This window comes from Furipterus horrens, unplaced genomic scaffold (genome assembly GCF_987537825.1).
Source record: "Furipterus horrens unplaced genomic scaffold, mFurHor1.1.pri manual_scaffold_4, whole genome shotgun sequence".
Taxonomy (NCBI): Eukaryota; Metazoa; Chordata; class Mammalia; order Chiroptera; family Furipteridae; genus Furipterus; species Furipterus horrens.
The window spans coordinates 23,417,113-23,440,452 of NW_028327174.1; the positions used below are offsets into that span (position 1 = coordinate 23,417,113).

At 38.3% G+C, this 23,340-nt stretch overlaps 1 protein-coding gene across 1 annotated transcript; it reads left to right on the plus strand.

The window, feature by feature from the left end:
• Positions 1-12,853: 12,853 nt before the first annotated feature.
• Positions 12,854-13,444, plus strand: LOC150011333 (protein S100-A10). The gene has a single exon (XM_090275402.1). The coding sequence runs from the start codon at positions 12,911-12,913 to the stop codon at positions 13,202-13,204; it is 294 nt and encodes a 97-aa protein (XP_090131528.1). The 5' UTR covers positions 12,854-12,910; the 3' UTR covers positions 13,205-13,444.
• Positions 13,445-23,340: the final 9,896 nt, after the last annotated feature.

Sequence of the window (23,340 nt, forward strand, 5' to 3'; positions counted from 1 at the left end):
TGAGGATATGTTTATTGATTTTAGAAAGAGAGGAAGAGAAAGAGAGGGAGAGCAACAGTGATTGGTTCCCTCCCATATGCACCCCGAAAGGGATCATTCTCACAACCTAGGTATATACCCTGACAGGGAATTGAATGTGTATGGGATGATGCTCCAGCCAACTTGGCCACCTGACCAGGGTTGATTGTATTTTTATTTAATATAAAATTCTGTCTAAAATTGGGTTGCTTTTGTAAAATATAAATTGTCTCTATAGTTCAGTTTAAATGAATCATTAAGAAAAAAGTGTTGGCTATTGTGGCAACATCTTAATGAAGTAGACAATGTAATAGACCTGTAAAGTGAACTATTGATTTTTTACCCACTAAAGAGGACAAATTCAGGGAGTTAGAATAGTTTCTCCTGAAGAAGGGTCAAGTAAATTTGGGAAGTAAAGTTGCTCTTATAAACCAGCCATAGATTTAAGCTTTTCATTTTTAATGATAGGACGTTAAATGTGTTCCAACTCAGAATCAGAGTATAACTTAGTATACCTTTTCCAGCTGAGGTCACCAAGGTAAAGTGCGGTAATAAAAAACAAACAAACTGGTGATTTGTGTGCATGTGTATAATCTAGACAATTTGTAATATTGTCACGTTAGTTAATCTTTTATCTTTTTTTCCTCATCCTAACTATAAAGACTGTTTAAATCTGATTTAAGTGAGCTATATATGTTTTTCCTTCCTAGGTTCTTTTGAAGTTAAGCAGTGATCCTTTTTGCATATTACTTCATTCACAGAATGGACGAAGATAGATTTGACTTTTTCAAATGGAAGATTTAAATACACAGACAAGGAAGCAATAACTATAATCTGTTGGTTTATTGTTTTCTCAAATAAACACCAGAACTGGAGATTAAATTGCATGGAGTATGATTTGGTTTTTTGACAGCTGTTTCTACCTACTTCATATCATGAATTCATTTCAGTCCATATGTCTACACTTGAAGTCTTAACTCCACATATATCATTTTTTTAATTCTTTTCTTAACTTTTTGCAAGATGAAACTCCATTGTTGTTTTTTTTATAGTTCAAACTGACATTCTTTTTTCTTTTTTCTTTTTTAATATGCTTTATTGGTTATGCTGTTAAGAGTTGTCCCGATTTTTTCCCCTTTTGTTCCCTCCACCCAATAACCCCCTCCCTCCAGTTGTCCCCTCCCCCTTTAGTCCATGCCCATTGGTTGTGCATATAGTTCTTCTCAACATCTTCCTGTCTACTCCACTCCCTCCTAATATGCTTCTTAATTCCTGGACCATCTCCCTCCCTTTCCCTCCTTCCCCCTCCCTGCTGACCTCCCCCCATAATGTTCCCCATACCTATAGTTCTTTTCCCATTCTCGTTGCCTACTTAGTTTGCCTTTGTTTCAGTTCCCTAGCTTCTGTTGTTGGTTGTTGTGATACAGTTTTCATTTTAAAATGTTCATAGTTTTGATCCTCTTTCTCCTAAACAAGTCCCTTTAACATTTCCTATAACAGTGGTTTGGATCTGATGAATTCCTTCAGTTTTACTTTGTCCTGGAAGCACCTTCTCTGTCCTTCTATACTGAAGGTACAGCTTCCCTGGATAGAATAATCATGGTTGTAGTTTTTGCTTTTCATTTTTTTGAATATTCCTTGCCAGTCCCTTCTTGTCTGCAGAGTTTCTTTTGAGAAATCAGCTGATGGTCTTATTGGGACCCCTCTGTACATAATTCTCTTTTTTCTTGCTGCTTTTAAGATTCTCTCTTCATCCTTAATTTTTGACATTTTGATTATAATGTGTCTTGGTGTGGTTCTCCCTGGGTCCAGTTGTTTTTGGAATTCTCTGTGCTTCCTGGACCTGTAAGTCTATTTCCTTCCTCAAGTTAGGGAAGTTCTGCTTCATTATGTTTTCACATAATTTTTCAGTTTCTAGTTCTTCTTCTTCACCTTCTGGTAACCCTATGATTCGGATGTTGGCCTGCTTATAGCTGTCCCATAGGTTTCTGAGCCTCTCCTCATTTTCCTCACTTCTTGTTTCCTCTTTCCGCACTGGTTGACTGTTCCTTCCCTACGTTCCGATTTGTTGATTTAATCCCTGGTTTTCTTTCCCTCACCACTAGTTTCATCATGTGTTTTCATTCATTTCAGCAGGACTAACCTTCATTTCTTCCCCATCTTGTTTAAGATCTGCTGTTAGGTCTGTAAGCATTTGTATAACCAAAGCTCTGAACTGTGCCTCAGAAAGATTTCCTATCTGCTGAGCCGTTAGATTAGATATTTGAGATATTTGCTGTTTGGTCACTGGGATCTCTTATCATGATCTGTGCCATCCTGACCGTTTTGTGTTTACCTTTGCGTCCTGGGTGGGGCTGTCACACCTTCTACACTATAGGGAGTGGAGCCCCATGCACTCATCGCTACTGGGGGACCCTTCTCACCACACTGTGGCATTTTGTGTGGGGGCGGGGGGTCCAAGATGGATTCCTGCTGTTCACTTTCTGCTGAGAGAGACCGGGAGCCTCCTCCGTCCCCATGCCTTCTGGCCCTCACAGTCCAAGGCAATGGGGGTCTGCCTTTCCTGGCATTGGAATCCCTAGCTGATGGGTTTGGTTTGCAGCTGGGGTGTTCTTCAGGCGCTTCTCGCCTCACCTTAAATACGGGTGTCTGCTTACCGCTGTCCCGCTGCCATCGCCGCAGCTGCCACCTGCAGCACAGCTTGATCTCTCCGCGCTGGCTTTGCCCCTCCTACGCGTTTGGATGAGCACCACTTCTTTATAACTTCATACGTTGGACTTCCATGTAGCTTAATAAAGGAACTTCTGGTTATTTCTGTTTTTGTGGTAGTTGTATTTCTCCTAGTTGTGGAGGGAGACGGAGCATGTCAGTCTAGGCTTCCATCTTGGCCAGAAGTCTCCATTGGTTTTTGATAGACTGAGCTCTCCAATATGTTCTAAAACAATTACTCCTTCTTTTGGCATATAGATATGTGTTACATAGATTTTATCTTGCCTCTTTCATCGCACTTACCTGTTCATGCTGGATAATTTTTTTTTTTTTTTAATCTGAAGAAGTGCAGGCTTTTTTTTATTTCATTGTGACAAGGCTCTGGCACACACTTGTCACAGCACCACACACTATTTTAATGTCATAAGTAGAGACCATGTCTGACCTAGTATATTTGAAATTTTAAGGGATCAGATTCACGTGTGTGTGTATACAGAGGTAGCCCTAGTACTTTGAATAAAGAATGGGCTTTATAATCAACTATTGATATAATTCTGATTCCATCATGTACTGGTTATATGGCCTTTGAGTAATACTGGTTATATGGCCTTTGAGTAAAGTCACTCTTTCAAAGCCATCTGTAACAAATGGAAATACTTTTATCTACTTTCCTAGATTGCTGTGTAAGAACACCAATGCTGTAATACATGTACAGTGCTTAGCACATAATTAATAAATACTGTCCTTTAATTCTGTTAATTTTGGTTATTGATATCCTATTTAAGAGTTACTGAATCTTAATTTCAGAATTGGAGTCTATAAGTGTTTCTTGATTTCCTTTCAGTTTTCCAATTTAAGCTTCTTTCACAAGAGCTTGTGATTGGACCATTGCATGTTTGGAGGCTGTTTCTCCTAATCTTAACCAATTCTTTTATCTTTGTGCTTCATTGGCTAATTAAGATATTTTATATAAGAAAAAAACCTGTATCTCATCTTTTCTCCAGATTATTTTGGTTGCTCCTAAACTAGGAGAATTAAGTAAGGAATGTGCATATTATGTACCATAAGTAATAATTTAGGATAGTATGACTTGTCTTCCAAAAAAGTGATTTGTGACTTAACAGAGATGTACTAAAGCAAATGTAGAAGATTGGAATGAAGCCAAAATAGAGGGAGAAAAGATGAAACAGGATTTTTAAATTATGCAAACGCATACTCTTGGGTCCTTTACATTAGCTTAGAGGTGGAACAAAATTGGCCAAGAGCAGAATAGGATAATTAGGAGATTCATGGTAACCTTACCATAGAAAAAGGTTTATTGCACAAGAAAAGCAATATTTCTTGGTCCTGAGGTGTCCTGCATGCAAATCAGTATGACATGAAGATACAGTCCAATAACGGCAATCCAATAAGTACTTGATGACCTGAGCTGATCCAATGATAAAATTTAAAATTTTCTCAGTGTGACCTAGACCATCCAGATCATGATCACTTGGATTGTTTATTTAAAATATAGATCCTAGGGCCCTAGACATGAACTTCTGGGTTGCCGGGAATCTGAATTTTAAACTCTTCAAGTGACTTATTCATACTAATGTTTGAGAACCTGCCCTAAATCTTGTCAACACTGGTCCCCATGAGAAATGCTGCTCTGTAGTGGGGATTGACAAACTTACTCTGTGAAAGAACAAATAGTAAATATTTTAGGCTTTGTCACTTACATAGGTATGATCTTTATTACTTTCCTTTTGACTTTTTTTTTTTTAATAACACTTTAAAAATGTAAAAACCGTTCTTAGCTCATAGGTTGTACAAAACTGGCTGACCCTTACTCTGGAGGAATGAGTAGATTAAATGTGCCTTAGGTAATAATGTTCCATGATTTATACTTCTAAATTGAGGCTTTGTTAAAGTAGAGTTTGAAGTAATTTGGTGTAGTGTGACAGTGGATGTATTGAAATTCTGCATAGTGAACTAAGAATGATCCTTTGGTAGTCAAGAAAGGTGGAAGAGTTGATAATTCTCGTGAAAGTTAGCCTCGCAGGAACTCTGAACAGTTCTTATGACTTATAACTTCAGTGTTACAAACAGATGGCCTTGGTGGGTTAGGTTTTTTTTTTTAAGTTTTCCTGTACACAGAAACTAGTTACACAGGAAGAGTCTTTTCAAGGTTATGTCTTTGTGAAGCAGGCTTTATAGGAGTCAGGACAGTGCTCAGTTATTAACATCTGAAACTTAACATGGTATAAATTTGAGAGGCAGCATGGATTAGTCCAGTGAAATCTGTTCTTCAAAGTTGTAGAGTCAAGAGATGTGGATGGTTTTGGATCATTTTCCCCAGTTGTTTGTTGTAATTTTAAAATTTTGTTGTTTGGGTCCTTCAACAGGCTGACACCAAGATGGAACTAGGAGATGCCTGTGAAGGATGCACGGGAGAGGGAGCAGGAGGGAGGGGAAGTCTTCAGACTGCAATGTGAGTCTGACCCCGGTGGGTAAGAAGAGCGTCAGACCCAAGCTGCTGTGAGAAAGGCTCTGCCAGCTTGATGGAGGACCTCAGAGCAGTTACCCGTTACAGGCGTCTGGCACTGGGCAGACATGGTCTGACCAGTGTGGTGGGAGCAGCCTGGGGAGAAAGCACGGCCTCCGTGTGAATCCGCATGCTGCTTGCATCAGGTTTCCTTTTTACTTTCCCCAGCTTTGAGATGTCATTGACATACAAATTTTATTAGTTTGAGGTATGTAACAATTTTGATATATGTACATTTTGCAAAATTATTACAATTATTTGTGTGTGTGTGATGAGAACTTTGAGGTTTATTCACTTAGCAACTTTCAAATATACAATACAGTATTATTAACTGCAGTTACCATGCTGAACATTACATTCCCAGAACATACTTATAACTGCCCACCTTCATCCATCCCCCTTCCTCATCTTTGGCAATGACAGTGAATCTCTTTTTTCTATGAATTTGTGGGAGGTTTTTGTTGTTGTTTATTTGTTTTATCGATAGATTACACACATGGGATCATCCAGTTTTTCTCTGTCTGACTTATTCCACTTAGCATAATGCCTTCAAGGTCCATCCATAATGTAGCAAATAGCAAGGTTTTCATCTTTTTATGGCTGAATGATAGTCCACACTTTTTTCATCCATCTATCTGTCAACAGACACTTGGGTTGTTGTCATGTTTTGGCTATTGTAGATGATGCTGCAGTGAACATGTGCGGATATCTTTTTGAGACAGTGACTTTATTTTGTTCAGATATGTACCCAGAAGTGGAATTGTGGTCATTTAGTGGTTTCATTTTTTATTTTTGGCGGGAACTCCATATTGTTTTTTTTCTAAAAAAAAATAGTGTTTTTTTAAAAAGTTTTATTTATAGAAAGAGGGGGAAGGGAGGGAGAAGGAGAAGGAGAGAAACATTGATGCGCAAGAAAACACATCAATCGATTGCTTTTCACATACCCCCAGCTGGAGACCTGACCCGCAATCCAGACATGTGCCCAGACTGGGAACAAACCAGCAACCTCTCTGATCACAGACCAGTGCTCAATCCACTGAGCCACACTAGCCAGGGCCTTTTCTTTTTTCTTTTTTTTTTAATCCTCATCCAAGGAAATGTTTGTTGATTTTAGAGAGAGGAAGTGGAAGAGAGAAACATGGGTTGGTTGTCTCCTGTATGCCCTGACCGGGGATTGAACCCGCAACCTAGGTATGTGCCCTGACTGGGAATTGAACCTGCAACCTGACGGTGTATGGGATGATGCTCCAACTAACTGTGCCACCTGGCCAGGGCTCCATACTATATTTTATAGTAGGTATACCGATTTACATTCCTACCAACAGTGCACAAGGATTCCCATTTCTCATATCCTCACCAGCATTCTTCTTTTGCCTTTTTGATGATAGCCATTCTAACAGGTGGTATTTCATTGTGGTTTTGATTTGCATTTCCCTGGTGATCAGTGATGTTTGCTTTTTCGTGTACATGTTGCCCACTTTATGTCTTGTTTGGAAAAATAACTTCAGTTCCTCTGCCTATTTTTTAATTGGATTTTTTTTTTTTTTTTTTTGCTCTTGAGTTGTATGAGTTCTTTATATACTTTTGATATTAGCCCTTTGTCAGATATATGATTTGCAGATATTTTCCTCTCATTCCATAGGTTGCATTTTTATTTTATTATTCGTTTCCTTTGCTGTCAGAAGCTTTTTAGTTTGATGTAGGTCCACATTTTATTTTTGCTTTTGTTACTGCTTTTAGTGTCAGATCCAAAAAACATCATTGCCAACATTGATGTCAATGAGCTTACCTCCTGTTTTCTTTTAGAAATTTTATGGTTTCAACTCTTAGGGTCAAGTCTTTTATCCATTTTGAGTTGATTCTCGTGTATGGTTTAGGTAGGGGTTCAGTTTCATTCTTTTGCATGTGGATGTCTATAGTGTTTTTGACACCATTTATTGAGATTATCCTTTCCCCATTGATATTCTTGGCTCTTCCATGGTAAATTAATTGGCTGTATATGCTTTGGTTTATTTCTAGGCTCTCTATTCTGTCCCATTAATGTATGTGTCCTTTTATGGCAATAGCATACTGTCGATTACTACAACTTTGTAATACAGCTTGAAATCATGAAGTATGATGCATTCAGCTTTGTTTTACACATCAGGTTTCCTGGAAGAGATGTGAGTGGCACACCTCTGTTGCAGCCACGTTCTACTCATTATGCTGCACAGAACCTCTTCTCTTCATACCTTTGCTCTTCCATAGTGCTATGAGCCTCTGGCAAATTCTGTTGTGCATCTTTTCCTGCCAATGGCACCTGCAGTATCATAATATCTGCCAGACTTTGTGGCCCAAGTTGCAGGACCACTTGCATTGCAGCCTGAGTCTTATACAGAGCCTTTTCTTGCTCCAGTATAAGGGCTGGAATAGTGTTTTTTAGGTGGAATGTGTTGCCCTCAGAATCTACAATAATTCACCAGATATTGGGTTTTCTTATAGCACGTGATGCAAATGTAGCAAGCTGTCTTTTACTTTGTAGGCGATGTCCCAGCATGTTCCTTACCGTTAAGTCTTCTTAATACAAGAATGGCAGAACCCCACCCTCTGGAACACATTATCTCAGCAAGACCTCTGGTGTGCTAACCTATCCTTTGTTCATCTTGTCCAATCAACATGATGTCACTGACGTCCAGTCATGTGTTGCTTAATGACAAGGGATATCTTCGGTACAAGACATTTGTCACTAGGCAGTTTTGTCATTGTGTGAACGTAGAGTACACTGACACAATCTTAGATGGTATACTACACACCCAGGCCGTGTGGTATAGTCTGTTGTTCAGCTGCAAACCTGCACCACATGTTACTATACTGAATACTTAGGCAGTTGTAGCACAACAGTAAGTATTTGTGTATCAAAAACATACCTAAACATAGAAAAGGTACAGTAAAAATACAGTATAAAAGATAAAAACATAGAGGGCACTTACCATGGATAGAGCATGCTGGACTGGAAGTGCTTTGGATGAGTCAGTGAGTGAGTAGCAGGTGGATGTGAAGGTCTAGGACATTGCTGTACAGTGCCGTGGACTTTTATAAACACTATACACTTAAGCTACACTAAATTTATAAGAAAAAATTTCTTAATAAATTAACCTCAGCTTACTACTACTTGTTTACTTTAGAGACAACTTTTTTAACTTTGTGGCTCTTAAAATTAGCTCAAAAAACACATTGTACAGCTGTACAAAAAAATTTTCTCCATTTCCTGATTCTATTAAGTTTTTTTATTTTTTTTCAGTTAATTTTTTTTTTTTTTTTTTGCTAGGAACTAAGACTCAAACACACACATTAGCGTAGGCCTGCCTACACAGGGTCAGGATCATCAATATCACTGTCTTCCACCTCCACATCTCATTTTACTAGATCTTCAGGGGCAGTATCATGCATATAATAACAGTGCCTTCCTCTCAGTACCTCCTGAAAGACCCGTCTGAAGAAGTGTCACTCTTTTCAGAAGTGTGTCCATGGTTGTTTGATTGATTTGTTTCTTTTTTCATCATAGATATGCTTGTAAGCACATAATGCACTGTGAACATTTCCATCTAGTAGTGAAAATGTTTTGATGTTGGGGTCCACGTTTTCAAACCTCGTAAGGAACTTGTTGAGGTCTGCAAAAGCTTCTGTTAAACCCTTCATTGTGACTTTTGGTGGGGAAGGAGGTTTTTATGCAGTTTCCTTTTCTCGCCTCTTCTTCAGCTATGCATTCCTGCTCCAGTTCCAACAACTCAGACAGTTTTTCAAGAAACACCTCTAGGAGTTCCTCAATGTTATCCTCATAAAGTTGTTTGCCGTCTCAGCCACAGCCTTGTTTATTTTTGCAAACTCATCTTTGACCAGTCCTTTGAAGTCATGGATAAACCTTTTAGGTGTCTTCTTCCAGATGCCGTTGATACACTGTTTGCTTACATCGCCCCAAACCCAAGCAAGGTTCTTGATGCAGTCACATATGTGATCCTTCCAGAATTGCATCAGATTCTTAGTGTCCCTCAGCTGCAGCAATAGTTTGGGATAAGGTGCCCTTCATAGTTGGCCTTAAAAGCTGCTATAACTTCTTGATCCATTTGTTGGACCAAAGAGGTGGTGTTTGGAGGAAGAAACACAACTTTGATATTGGGGTGAAGATCACCAATAAAAGGATTCTGGGAGCATTGTCAATAATCAAAATCTTGAGAGATGTGTTATTCTCCAAATAGCACTTCCCCAATTCACTGGCATAGCAATTCAAGAAGCCATCTTGGAAGAGGAACTGGGCCATCTAGGACTTTTGCTCCTGTAGCAGACTGGCAGTGTATGCTTATTAATATGCTTGAAGGCCCTGGGATTCTCACTGTGCCAGATCATAGAGGGTTTCAATTTGTAGTCTACAACATCACAACATTGCCCCAAAGCAAGACCTGTTGTCCTCAAATGCCTTGAAATCTGGCATTGATTTGGCCTCCTTGTGGATAAAAGTTCTTTCAGGCTTCTGTTTCCAGAATAGGGAGATGTCATCTATAATGAATATTTACTCTGGCAAGTAATTTTCTTACACCATCAGTTCAGAGTTTCCAAGAAGTCTTCAGCTGCCTTCACATCAGCACTTACTTTCTCATTATGTAATGAATAACAATTTGAATTGTTTAGACCACCCAGAGTTTAACACTAAATTCAACATTGTAGTTGAGTCCAACCTTTTCTCTCAACATCGCAAGCAAACCTTTTGCTTTGGCTGTGATTGTCATGATACTGAGGAGGATACTCTTGTGCTTGGTCTCCAACCCAGGTAATTAGAAGTTTTTCTATGTCTGATACAGGCCTTCGTCAAGTTTTTGTTAGTCTCATTGCCTTCATAGATCTGAAGCAGATCCCTTAATGGCTTCCATCACTTGGTTCTTATTTTTCAAGATCATAGCCACGGTGGAATGGGACATGCCTGAATGGCAAATAATACCCATCACTAATCTTCCACCTTCGTGGTCCTTAAATCACTTTTAATTTTGTTTCCAGGTGAGTCACTTGATGTGGACCATTACTGGCAACATTAGCAGTGGATTTTCTATTCTACAATGTTAAGACAGCTACAATGTCACTAAGTGATAGGAATTTTTCATGTGCAGTCCGTCATTGATCAAACAATTGTTATGCAGCACATGACAGTAGTGCATTTACGTGATGTTCTATGGAATGTTGAAATTTCCTATAATTTAATTATATTGTCAAAAGTGCAAGAGCCAACATATCCATATTATCCATTCTATGTGTATGTAAACTATTTCTCGTCCTCTATCCTGATTGAGATAGGAAAAGAAATTATTTACCAAATCAATGACTATATATTATGTACCTGAGATCTAGTACCCCTGCTGTGTGCAGTCATTGACTAGAAATAAGCCAGGAAGGGAGTGGCGTTGGTGTGAATACTGAGGTGGATCCAAAAGAATGGCAGCCAACTACATTTTTCACAGCTAGTTTTAGGAGAGGTCTGATAGGCAAACCTCTATGGTTGCCACAGTGCTCATGGAAAACAAAGAAATCTCAAGAAGAGAATAAATTGGAAAGTAAAATCCACCGGCATCCCTACCGCTCCTCCTACACTTAATCCCTAGAAGATCACTGTTGACATTTTCTTGTATATCCTTTCAGAATTTCTAAATTTATTTATTATAAGCATGTCTTTCTTAACCCAATGGGATCATGATATAAACGGTATTCCATAACTTCACAATATATCTTCAATAGCTTGCCATACAAGTATGTATACTCCTACCTCAATTTTTAAAAACTGCTACATAAAATTCTATTATTTGCTTCTACTATAATTTATTATCTTGGCTTAGTTACATGAAATATCCTAGTATTCTTCTATAAGTTTTCTTTGTTAAAATGTGTTTCTGTGAAGGCAACCAATGAATTTTAGTATAAGAAACAAGACTGAGGACAATAATATACATTTTACTTGGCAGATTTTCTTAGGATAACCAGTTGAAAATTATTTGAACACAAATTGATCATTGCTGGAGAGGTAAGCCTTTTGGGGAGAAATCTGTATACTAATGGTTAAAAAATAGTACCTTTGAAAACTGAGATGATTTCTATAGTTGTATCTAAAGTGAATCCCAGATTTTGGTCATGTGATTTATTATCAAAAGATGAGAATAAAAGATGAATTGATTTTTTTTTAAATGGCTTCCTTTCATAAACCAGTAGTCTTGGATTGACTTGACTGGCACTATATTTAATAGAAGATAAGCTGGATTATAATAGGGATATGGTAAAATTAAAGAACTGCCAAATCTAATTAACATCTAGGGACTATAAAGTGCCAAGAAGAAAAGTCATTTGTACCAGTTCAATAAAATCAGTTGAGTATTTAAACACACTCGGGATATATTAAAAACCCACAGTTGGCGTAAGTAGGGTATGGGATCATAATAAAAGCAGAAAGAAAGGAAAGGCTGCCAACCAATTGAATATTTCCAAAACAATTTTTATAGTCTTCAATTTTATTTCAGTATATACTCCACTTCATCTCTTAGGTCTACAGGAAAACCCATTTGAGTGTAAACACAGGCCAACATTAGCCAATCAGAAACATTTAATATGCACTTGTTGGCACAGATAATAAACATTTTATAAATTCAATTTATGTATAAGCAGATAAATTAGCATAATTCTAGACCACTTTATGTAAGGTGTCTCTGCCAAAAAACCTGATATATTATAAACAGAGTCTAGCCTGGGTTCAACAAACCTGATTTTTGATAACATAAATACATGATCCCTAGAGCAGATCTATACAGAGTTCCCAGTTCAGGAAGCTTGCAATGAAATCAGCTAATAAAACCAATCAAATCTGTTATTTGCCCAGTAGTCTCTAATAACCCTAGCCTAATCATTTGACAAGTATCATCATGCATATATAGTGAAGAGAGTCTAAATTTTAGTTGTCAAACATACTAGCTTTGTGGACAAGCTAACCTCTCTATGAACTATTTCTTTTAATCTGCAAAAAAAAAATTTTTTTAAATTTAAGAGTCATGTCAAGTAGCATTTGGAACATAATTGATATTAATTAACTGGCTCTCCTAGAATTTCTCCCTTCTGCACTGAAGGACCATAAAAGAACTAATTATAAGTAATATTCTTTGTCTTCCATTAGTACATAAAATACTTGTGAGCAATTAAAAACAAATTTGCATCATATCAACTGTAAAAAGGCAACCCTTTGAATGGAAAAAGCATATTTGGAAATCAAGTATCTCATAAGGGATTAATATCCAGAATAAGAACTGCTAAAATTTAACAATAGAAAACCCAATTAAAAAATGGGCTAAGAACTTGGATAGACATTTCTCCCCCCAAAATGCACAAATGGCCAATAAGCACATGGGAAAATGCTCAAAATAACTAATCGTTAAGGAAATGTATATCAAAACTGCAATGAAATATCACCTCACACCCATTAGGATGACTAATACGTGCTGGCAAGATAGGTCAGCTCCTCTTAATATACATAGGATGAGTTTCCCACAAGAAGATAGGGCAGTTTTCTTCCTTAAAAAAAGCTAAGGGACTGGCCGCACGTCCCAGCCAGCCTAGCGATCCTGCCGCTCCTCGGACCAAGACCTCACCAAAATGCCGTCTCAAATGGAACACGCCATGGAAACCATGATGTTCACATTTCACAAATTCGCTGGGGATAAAGGCTACTTAACAAAGGAAGACCTGAGAGTTCTCATGGAAAAGGAGTTCCCTGGATTTTTGGAAAATCAAAAAGACCCTCTGGCCGTAGACAAAATAATGAAGGACCTGGACCAGTGCCGAGATGGCAGAGTGGGCTTCCAGAGCTTCTTTTCGCTAATTGCTGGGCTCACCATCGCATGCAATGACTATTTTGTAGTACACATGAAGCAGAAGGGAAAGAAGTAGGCAGAGGAGCAGGTATTTCCTCCCTGATAGAGTTCTCCCAATGGGTCATTTAAGGAATATCTGCCCCACAGCTTCCCCCTGTATAAGGATTTCATGAGCAGATTGGGACCCTTAGAAAATGTACAAATAAAATCCCACCCCCATTTGACAAGAGAAAGAAAAGCTAATTAAAGCCAGAGAAGCGTTTGATTTTTATATTGCTTATATCCTCATGTCCTCAATAAACAAATTTCTTTTTTAGTTCATAAAAAAAAAAAAAAAAAAAAAAAGCTAAGGAACTACTGAAGCAAATGGAAATGGCTGGGGAATATTAACATAGAGATAGTTTCTTGTTTTACTGGAGATAAATAATAGATTAAGACATAGGTTTAGAGGAATTAAGTGACCTCCCAATGGTCACTAATAGCCAAAATAAAAACTTGTATTTTGTTAATTGTTAGTCACTGCTCTCAGGGGATTTCAAGCCGGTAAAGAAATCAATTGGAATAGCTCTGGATACTCAGGAAGTGAGAATGAAATATCTTCTAAGTGTTGTAGTAGGCAGAATCCTAAAACACCCCCCAAGGTTTCCATCCCCTGGTGTGCATTCTCTGTATAGTTCCCTCTCCTTAAATGGGACCTATGAGTATAATGGGATATCAGTCCTGTAATGAGGTTATGTTATAAGACAAAGGTGAAAAGATTTTTCAGTTGTAATTAATGCCCCTACTCAGTTGACTTTAAGTTAATCAAAAGGGAGATTATCTTTGGTGGGCTCAATTGAGTGAACTCATTAGAAGAAGATCTAGAGGCCAGAGACAGGAGAATTTAGAGATTTGAAGCAGCAGAGACACTCCTGCTTGCCTTGAAGAAACAGTGCCACCTGGAGAGGAGTGGAGAGGAGGTGGCTACATGGCACAGAACCATAAGTCAAAGCCTTCAGTTCTACAATCACAAGGAACTGAACTCTGCCAACTAATGAACCTGGAAGAGGAACCTGAGTCTCAGATGAAACTGCAATCTGGTGAGACCTGAGAAGACCTGTGCCCAGACTCCTGAAACGTGAAAACTATGAAAGTATCCACCCATTGTTTCAAAGCACTTGACTTGTGGTTTTGTTATATAGCAATAGAAATTGAATACATATCTTTATAGCAAAAATGTGTATATGAATTAAATATATTTATTATTAGATAGTATTTATTATTATATAGTAAATATATATTTTACATTTATGAAGTTACGTGTATTTTCTATTTTTACATAAATAATATATTTTATACTACAAAAGTATTTATAGTATGTACACTCCGTGTGTGGCAGGATTGTGCTGCCTTGCCTGATGGTGGGATAACAAGTGATGGACATAGCTTATAGGTTCACAAGATAGGGATCCAGTATATTGAATTTAGGGCAGTAGCATTGTGTAGTGAAAAGAACACTGGATTGAGAGACAGGAAGTAGTATTTTGGCTGGCTCAGCCAATAACTAATTGCGTAATCCTAGGTAAATCCGTTAAATCTCCTGGGGCTTCAGTTCTCTCATCTGGAAAAAGGAAGGGATTAGATGGGGTTAATTCTGATGTCCCCTCTAGCTCTAACCTATATTAACCTTCCATTCTATATATACCATGTAGGTGAACCTGAAAGGGAGGATAAGCTTTCCAAAGTGGTGACAGTTAAAGCTCAGGTCAGAAAAAATGAGGGATAGGGAGGAGACAGACAAAGAGGAATAAGAGAGAGAGTCTCGCACAGGCTCTTTGAGCACGCCTGTGTCCCCCTTTCCTCAGATGTGTATTTTGCTTCTTCTGTCCTAAACTCTAAGGGTCCCAACGAGACCTGCACCCAGGGGAGCAATGGGTAGCAGCAGCTCATCTCGGGCTTACCCCCTCGTCCCCTCTCCACGGGCCCTTCCTTTGCCTCACTGTCCCAAGCTTTACTTTAATAAACTTACTCTCACTTTCACCTGGTTAAAAAAAGAGAGAGAGAAAGAATCTACGGGAGCAAAGTCTCAAAATCAAGAAAGAAGTGAGTTTCTAAATGCAGCTGGGACATGAATTGTGAGAAACTTAACTTGCCAATCTTGGGCCACTCAATAGATCACAGACAATAAATATCCTGTACTTTTAATAATTTTCTGCTCTAAATGAGAATACCAAGATAACTACAATACTACTCTGAAAGCAAGAACATGTTTTAGACCTTTTATGGGTACTGTATGCTGCTGTCAGCCCACAGACAGCTGCCAGGTTCCAAATGCAGTGGCCCAACACAGAGACCTGCACCCCAACTGGTATTGGCAGCTGGCGGTTGCCAGGTAGTCTTCCTAGTAACACAGATTTGAGGGGGAAAAAAAAGATGAGATCTGACATGGAAGAGAGCTGAGTCAAGGACGTGTTTTTCTTTTTAAGCCAAGAGCTCTAAAGCTTTTCTACTTCAAAGATAGAACACAATATGTAGTTGAGGGCACACACAAGGAATTAGAAGGGCCTTTAGGATTCATTTGTGTTTTCTCCTACTTTTGCTTACACTATATAACTAATCTCTTCAATACCAAAGGAGGAAGTTTCTATTTAATTCACCAATTATGTAGTTAGTCAGACACAAATACTTTTAGAAAAAATTTATTACTACATTTTTTTTTTTTCAATTAAGAATGATGGTGTCCTGACCAGTGTGGCTCAGTTGGGTTGCTGGTTCAATTCTTGATCAGGGAAAGCCTGGGTTGTGGGTTTGGTCCCTGGTTGGGGTGTGTACAAGAGGCAATCCATTGATGTTTCTCTCTCACATTGATGTTTCTCTGCCTCTCTGTCTCCCTTCTTTTCCCTCTCTCTAAAAATAAATGAACAAAATCTTAAAGGAAAAAGGATGATGATATTAAAACCATCTGGAGAGGGATGGTGGTGATGGTTACACAACAGTGTCAATGTCCTTAATGCCACTGAACTGTACACTTCAACATGCTTAAAAGGGAAAATGTTATGTTTCACTACAGTTTGTTACGATGAACAAATGTTTGTAACACATTTCTACCATTAGTTTATAAGGTGCCCATTTCACCACATCTTTCATCAGCATTAAAAATCTTGAAAAACTGATTTTTAAAAAGAATGATGGCATTATACAGCAAGTCAATGAATTCTAGTAGGAATAATATTTTCCGAGTGCACATCCAAACTCCTCCTAAAGTTCTGCTATTAGACATTTTTGTCCTTTGAAATCATGTTTTTTGAGACATTTCAAACTGAGGTTAATATCTTGTCCTGCTTCCCACAGTTAGAGTCACTTTATTCCTATATCAGCCCGATCTCTAGGTTAAATTCTGGTTTTTGGTAAAATACATTAAATGTCTGTTGTCCAACAATAACACCTAGCATCAAATAACGTTACTGGCAAGATTCTGATATTATTATACTTCATTCTTGGTAATTGGATTTTTATTTTGTCTCTTATGGCTGAGTGCCTATTTTTGTAACCTTCCCAATATCCTAAATGCTCTATGATTAAACTCAGACTTTCATTTAAGGGCATTTCAAGGGTCTAGTATGTGCCATGCACATTTTAGGTGCTTTGGTTAAATCAGCGATTAAAAAGTAATCCTTGCCCTCATTTACTTTATAGTACAGCAGGGGAAACAGTAAATTATAAATGTTATTAAGCTGGAAGTGTGCCTGGAATGTTTGACGAACAGCGATGAGGCCAGCATGTGTGGAGAAGAGAGAAAGGAGGTAATGAAGGGTCAGGTTAAGCAGAGCCTAAAAATGACTGCAGACACATTGTTTTATTTTGAAAGAAATTGAGCGGCATTGGACAGTTTCAATCAGAAAAGTAATATAATCAAACTTACATTTTAAAATGATCATTTTACCTACATTGTTGATAATATGTTCTGGATGGTCGCACGTAGAAACAGGGAGACTGCTGTAATAATACTGGCAGGAGGACTTCTGCTTCTGGCCAAGATGAAGAAACAGAGACTGAATTTACCCTGCCATCTGAAGCAATTAAGAAGTAAGACATAAGATGGAAAGCAATGGTTTTCTAATATTGGACATCAGGTAGCACAAGGTAATGATGCCTTGGAGGTGGACAACATCTAAAGGGAGTCCTGTGATTGCCCCAGCTTACCACTGGGGATTTCCAGGTCAGTGCAGAGGTGCGCAATCTAACAGGAGCCTAGCGGTCTCACTGAGTTAAATGCAGTGGAGAATTAGAAGGCCATCATAGCTAGACTTCTCAGAGCAGAGCACCAGAGGGGAAAGAGCTGCGCAGAGAGAGAATAGAGATCTGTAGACCATCTCCCCAAGTGTTTGGGTGAGTACTGATCAGGACATGCATGTGAAGAAACCACCAAGGGCAGAGAAACAAACAAACAAACAGAAACAACACCTAAAATTACTAGTGGGAAGTCCCTGGGACTCACCAAAGGACCAGAACAGTTTATATTCCCACCAGCCAGAGTGGAAACACCAAGTATATCATTGGACAAAAAGTAGAGAACTCTAGTGAATTTTCCATTTCAATTATTTTACTTTTCAAGTCCGGAATCTATTTGGGTTCTTTAAAATTTTTCTGTCTTTTTTATTGATATATTCTATTTGGTGAGATATTCTCATGCTTTCTTTTGTCCTTTAGACATGGTTTCCTTTAGCTCTTTGAACATATTTAAAATAATTGATTTAAAGTCTTTATCTAGTAAGTACAACTTACTAGTCTTCAGGGACTATTTCTGTTTCACTTTTAGTGTGTATAGGTCATACTTTTTTGTTTCTTGCCATTTTTGGTTGAAAACTAAACATCTCAAATAATGTAACATCTCTGGAAACCATTCTCTGCTTCCCCAGAGTTTATTATTTTGCTGCTTTTTAATATTTTTTATTTGTTCAGTGACTTTTTTGACTAATTCCACAGAATTTTTCAATGTCAGAGTTTTTCAAAGTCTCTAAGGATATCTTATTTTGCAGCTTTCCCTTTTAAGTTTTTCAGTTAGTCTGTTGTTTGTGTCACCATCTCAGACAGCTGTGATGTTTAAAACATAGTAGACAGGTCAAGTAATGACATTTCTTTGGGAATGAGATCCTCTCTGCGCCCCCCAGGATTACGAATGCAGACTGTTCTATCTCAAGGCTACAGCGGAACAAGGGAGTGGGGGTGGGACTAAGGTTAATTAAAATGCCACAAAGCTCACTGCTCTCACCAGGATCCAGCTGCTTTTCCCAACCAAATGTCCCCTGGATTGCTGCAAGCCCGAGGTTAATTTTGATTCTGACCATTTTTTGCCAGGCTTTTTTGTTGCTTTAATGAAGGGATAAACTTTTGGAGGTCATTACTGTATGATTTTTTTTTTTTTTTTTTTTTTTTTTTGGTTGCTGCAGTCACCCCAATGAGGTATTTTGCTCTCATTTTTCCTTTATTCATATTTATTAAATGCCTACCACAGCCAGATACTGTTTTAAGTGGGCTGAGGATACAGAATGTTCGCCCCTGGGCTCCATGTTATACAACCACAGTAACAAAATTGTGGTTTGTGGTATAATGTAATATTATCTAGTATCTTGCTGTGAAAAGTTTGTACCCTACTTGTTCTCTTAAGCGGTCAACAAAAATGACTGTATCCTTACTCTACATCCAGCATTGCTGAGTTTCTAGGAAACCTTTAATTCCCCTCCCTTATCCATCTCTTATAATCTTCTTTCCCAGAAGAAAGTTTATACTTCACAAGAAGCACTTCCATTTGTTTCACCACCTTTCCACTTCCTCACCTCCAAATAGTACCATCAAATTCAGAAAGGGTGGTTTGATAGAGACAAGCAAGTGTCTCATAGAGGAAATGATAGGATTGGGACTGAGGAGGAAGGTCATGTCTTTCACAAAGAAGACATTTTTTTTTAATTTGAAAGAATTTAAAGTTAAAAAGTAAAAATAAAAATATAATGAAAACTTAGATGAAAGATTCATTGAAGCTTCTCAGTTACATGCTGTACTCCATTGAATTTTCTCTGTAATTTAAACCCAGCCCACAGATCTGTCTTCTAAGAGTGTAATATGTATCATCAGTAGCACACGTTAGGTACAAAATCATATCCTAGACAGTGGGATTCCTTTGGTATTTTTTGTTTGTAATTGGACTTTCCATATGTGAATATTTTATGCTATGAAATATTTCCCTTGTGGTCTAAAAAAAGGTCTTCAGATATATTCTCTATTTCCTACTATGTCCAACATTCTGAAGGTGTTATATAGAATATCAAAAAGATTTTACATAGATAGGGATATATAGAGTTATAATTGGTTCATATGCTTGTGGAGGCTAGCAAGTCCAAAACTGTGCAGTAGCCTGGCCCTATCTCCAAATACAGCCACATTCTGAGATACGGGAAGTTAGGGCTTCAACATATGAATTTTGAGGGACACAATACAGTCCATAACAATGATCAATAAATATATGTTCAAAAAAGTCCTTCTCCCTAAGTATAATCTGAACATGTAATTCTCTCTGATTCTCCCTTACCTCTTTAAATGTGAACTTTTAGGGGTTGTGCGTGTGCGTGTGCGCGCGGATGCGCGCGCACGAACGCGAGCACTTTAGGAAACTAGATGATTCATTTACTGTCTGGGTTTGGGTGTGGTTGGGTGGCAACCTTATTTGCCTAATGTATTCATATTTGAACTTTGACACATTGCATAGTTCACTCGAATGAATTTGAAAAGGAAAAGTGAAGCCTATAATTAGCAGAGAAGGGCGGAGGAAACACAGAGGCAAGCAGGGAGTGGCCCTAGCTTCAGGGGTTCCTCCCTTCTCTTCCCCAATATTAAAACTTGATTTGATAAGCCCTTGCTCTCTAGAGCTAGAGCCTCACTCAAACCAGCAGTTCTGGCGTGGGACAGAAACAGGTCCCTCTCTTCTGACCTCTGGTATGAGGAGAGCTGGAAGCTGGCTTGCTAAGAATACCATCCCCTAGGGGATAGTACCAAGGTGTGTCCTAGGAACTTACCAAATAAAATAGTTTTTTGGAGAGCAAAGTATTCAAAGAAAATGTTAGTAGATGGAAGACCAAAGACAATATGTGAAAAAATAGAAATAATCTAGAAATGAGAAAATAACATCCTAGGGTAGAATGGTGTGGGTAAAGTATAAAATATATTTTAAAGGATCAGGAAAACTGGAATTTTATAAAAAAGAACTCCAAACATACCAGATCAAATTTTTTTTTAATTAATTGTACTGATGAATGCGTATCATCACTAATTTTTTGGCGTGGATAAATTGGAAATTTATATGAGGACTCCTCAGTAACTATTATACATCACACACATATGTACTTATGTCTAAGATTATATATAGCCCAAGATAATAAGCTATTATAAGATGATAAGATAATAAGATAATATATAATTAACACATAATTGGTATAATTCTTACTGCAGAAATACTTTTACTGCTTACAATTAAGATCCACATGCAAGAACCCTTCCAGGTAATAAATTGTGATGCCTATTTAAGCTAAAGCCCTCAAGCAAGGATTCTGATACCAACAAAACTAAGTGAGCTAACTCCTTACAGAATCACCATTAACATGGCTGTTTTATCCGTATGTGCCACATGATATACCAGGAGTAGGTTTTATGCAGCCTAAATTTTGGAGGTTATTAAGTCCTGGACATTTCCCCCTACCAAATTCCAGGCAGATTACTAGGCCAATAACTACATTAAATAGATTTTTAAATAGATCAGAAGAGATAAAAATAATTGGTGGGCCAATTTGATGGGCAGAGTGGTAAACGGAAGTAAACAACTCTTAATAGAAAAAGTTACCCTCCTATGGAGGATTTGGTATTATTGGAGCTGAGTGATTCCTTTTATCAGAAATCAGAAACAGTGATGGGACCAAGCAGAGACGAGACTTGCCAAAACCAAGCTCCTGTCATGTTTCTGTCGTATGCCAGTATGAGGGGCAAACCACGTTCATGGGGACCTCAGGGAGTGGTCACGGTTATTTTCAAAAGCAATTTGATTCATATGGAGAGTAAACATAGAGAGGTTTCCTGATTCTAACTCAGAATAGCTATTAGTTAGATAAGGAAATGTAATCGATAGGAAAGTTTTGGACTAAATTACTATAAATGTTAGCTAATGAAGCATATTTGAAGTTTCCCCTCCCCCAGCTTCATTAAGATATAATGAATTGAAATATGTATGTGTCATGAAAATGATTACCACAATAAGGTTAGTAACCACATCCATCACCTCACATAGTTACCATTTTTTTGTGTGTGTGTAGTAAGAACACTGCTTTTCTTGCTTGTGCTTTGGGTGCCATATCTGGCCTATGTTTTTATGCCAGTAATAAACTGTTTTGATTACTATTGCTTTGCAATATAGCTTGAAATCATTAAGTGTTATAGCCCCAACTTTGTTCTTCTATCTCCAGATTACTTTGGCTATTCAGGATCTTTTGTAGTTCCACATGAATTTTAGGACTGTTTTTTTCTATTTCTGTGAAAAATTCCTTTGGATTTTTGATAGAGATTGCATTGAGTCTGTGGATCACTTTGGATAGTATAGACATTTTGACAATATTCATTCTTCTGATCCATGAACATGAGATAACTTTCCATTCACTTATGCCTTTTTCAATTTTTTTGTTAATATCTTATAGTTTTCAGTGTACAAATATTTCACCTCCTTAGTTAAGTTAATTCTTAAGTATTTTATTAGTTTTGATATTTATTGTTATTTGATGTTTTAGTTTGTTGTTTAAACTTTCTAAAAGGCAAGACTGGGCCCCGCCAGCAGTTAAAAGCTACCTGGCTCCTGCCCTACATGGACTCCTCAGGGAAGAATAGACAGAAAAGGAAAAGTCAGTATAAGATAGAACCATATTCCATTTTTTCATTATTAATAACTACTTATCTTTAAATCCATGATTCTATCCTGTACTGAAGCTAGGAAAATTCCTTGACAAATGGAATGGGGAAACTGAGACAGAGAGCTGAACAAACTGGCTGAGCAATTTACAGACAGATACAGCAGGTCACCAGGGCGCCTAGCAAGGGGCAAAACTGGCACTGGAGCTCTCCACAGGGTGGCCCTTTCTCCCCTGGCATATCACTGGTCATATGGTTTATAGACCCCCTGACCTTTTATCCCTAGAGAGAACATCTGGGCCTCTGTTGTATTTCGGCTCCAGGCCCAAGAAATGAACAAAACCAGGTAGGTGACAAAGGACCCAACAAGCGCTTTCCCTCCCTGGAGGACGTCCACACCTTTTCCTTCCTCATCTTCTTCCCCCACAGGCACAAATCTCCTAAAACCTAAGGGACACAGGGGACTGGCAACCAGAGGAGCAATGAGCAGTGGCAGCTCGTCCTGGGCTAACCCCTTGACCCTGTCGCCAAGGTCCCCTTTTCTCTAACTCTCCATTGAGCTGACAGTAGCCCCACCTTGGCACTTCTTTCCCATATTTTTAGAAAGCCAAAGCAGCTTTACCTAGTCTCTCTCCTGGTGCTTTTCTATCCTAATCTCTTCCTTATTTCACTGTCCCCAGCTTTGATAAACATACTCTCAGAACCACCTGGACTCATATTGTGAAATCTTCCGTGCATGAAGGCAAGCACCCACACACTACAGGCTGGCCCTAGGCAGACCTACTGAGGCAAGGTGGGTCTGCCCCTGGCAAGGTCTCGAATGTGTGAACCACTTGCTCTTAAGTGTCCTTGGTTGGGGAAGATAGATCTTGTGATTTGTTATCTGGCTGTAAATTGCTCAGACCTTTAACTATGTGTCTCAGTTTCCCCATTCCACTTGTCAAGGAATTTTCCTAGCTTCTTCCTGACAACACCAAGTCTCTGATTTCAGGCCATAAAGTGTTCAGAATTTCTCAGGTTCCTTTGGTTGTTTCTTCCGATCTTATCCATCCCAATTACCAACAACTCTTTTTTGCTTTTGTTGGTTTTATTTGGGTTGGTCATTGGTCAAGAAAGTATTTTCACGAATAGATTCTAGGTGGCTTTCAAGTCTTGCCATTATAACCAACACTACAAAGAAACTAGTGTAGATGCTTATTTTGCATGTGCGCACACTCTCTTTCCCCATTAAGCAACATTTCCATAGGCGTTGCTGAGTCAATGAATATGCACATCTGCTTCTGATGCACA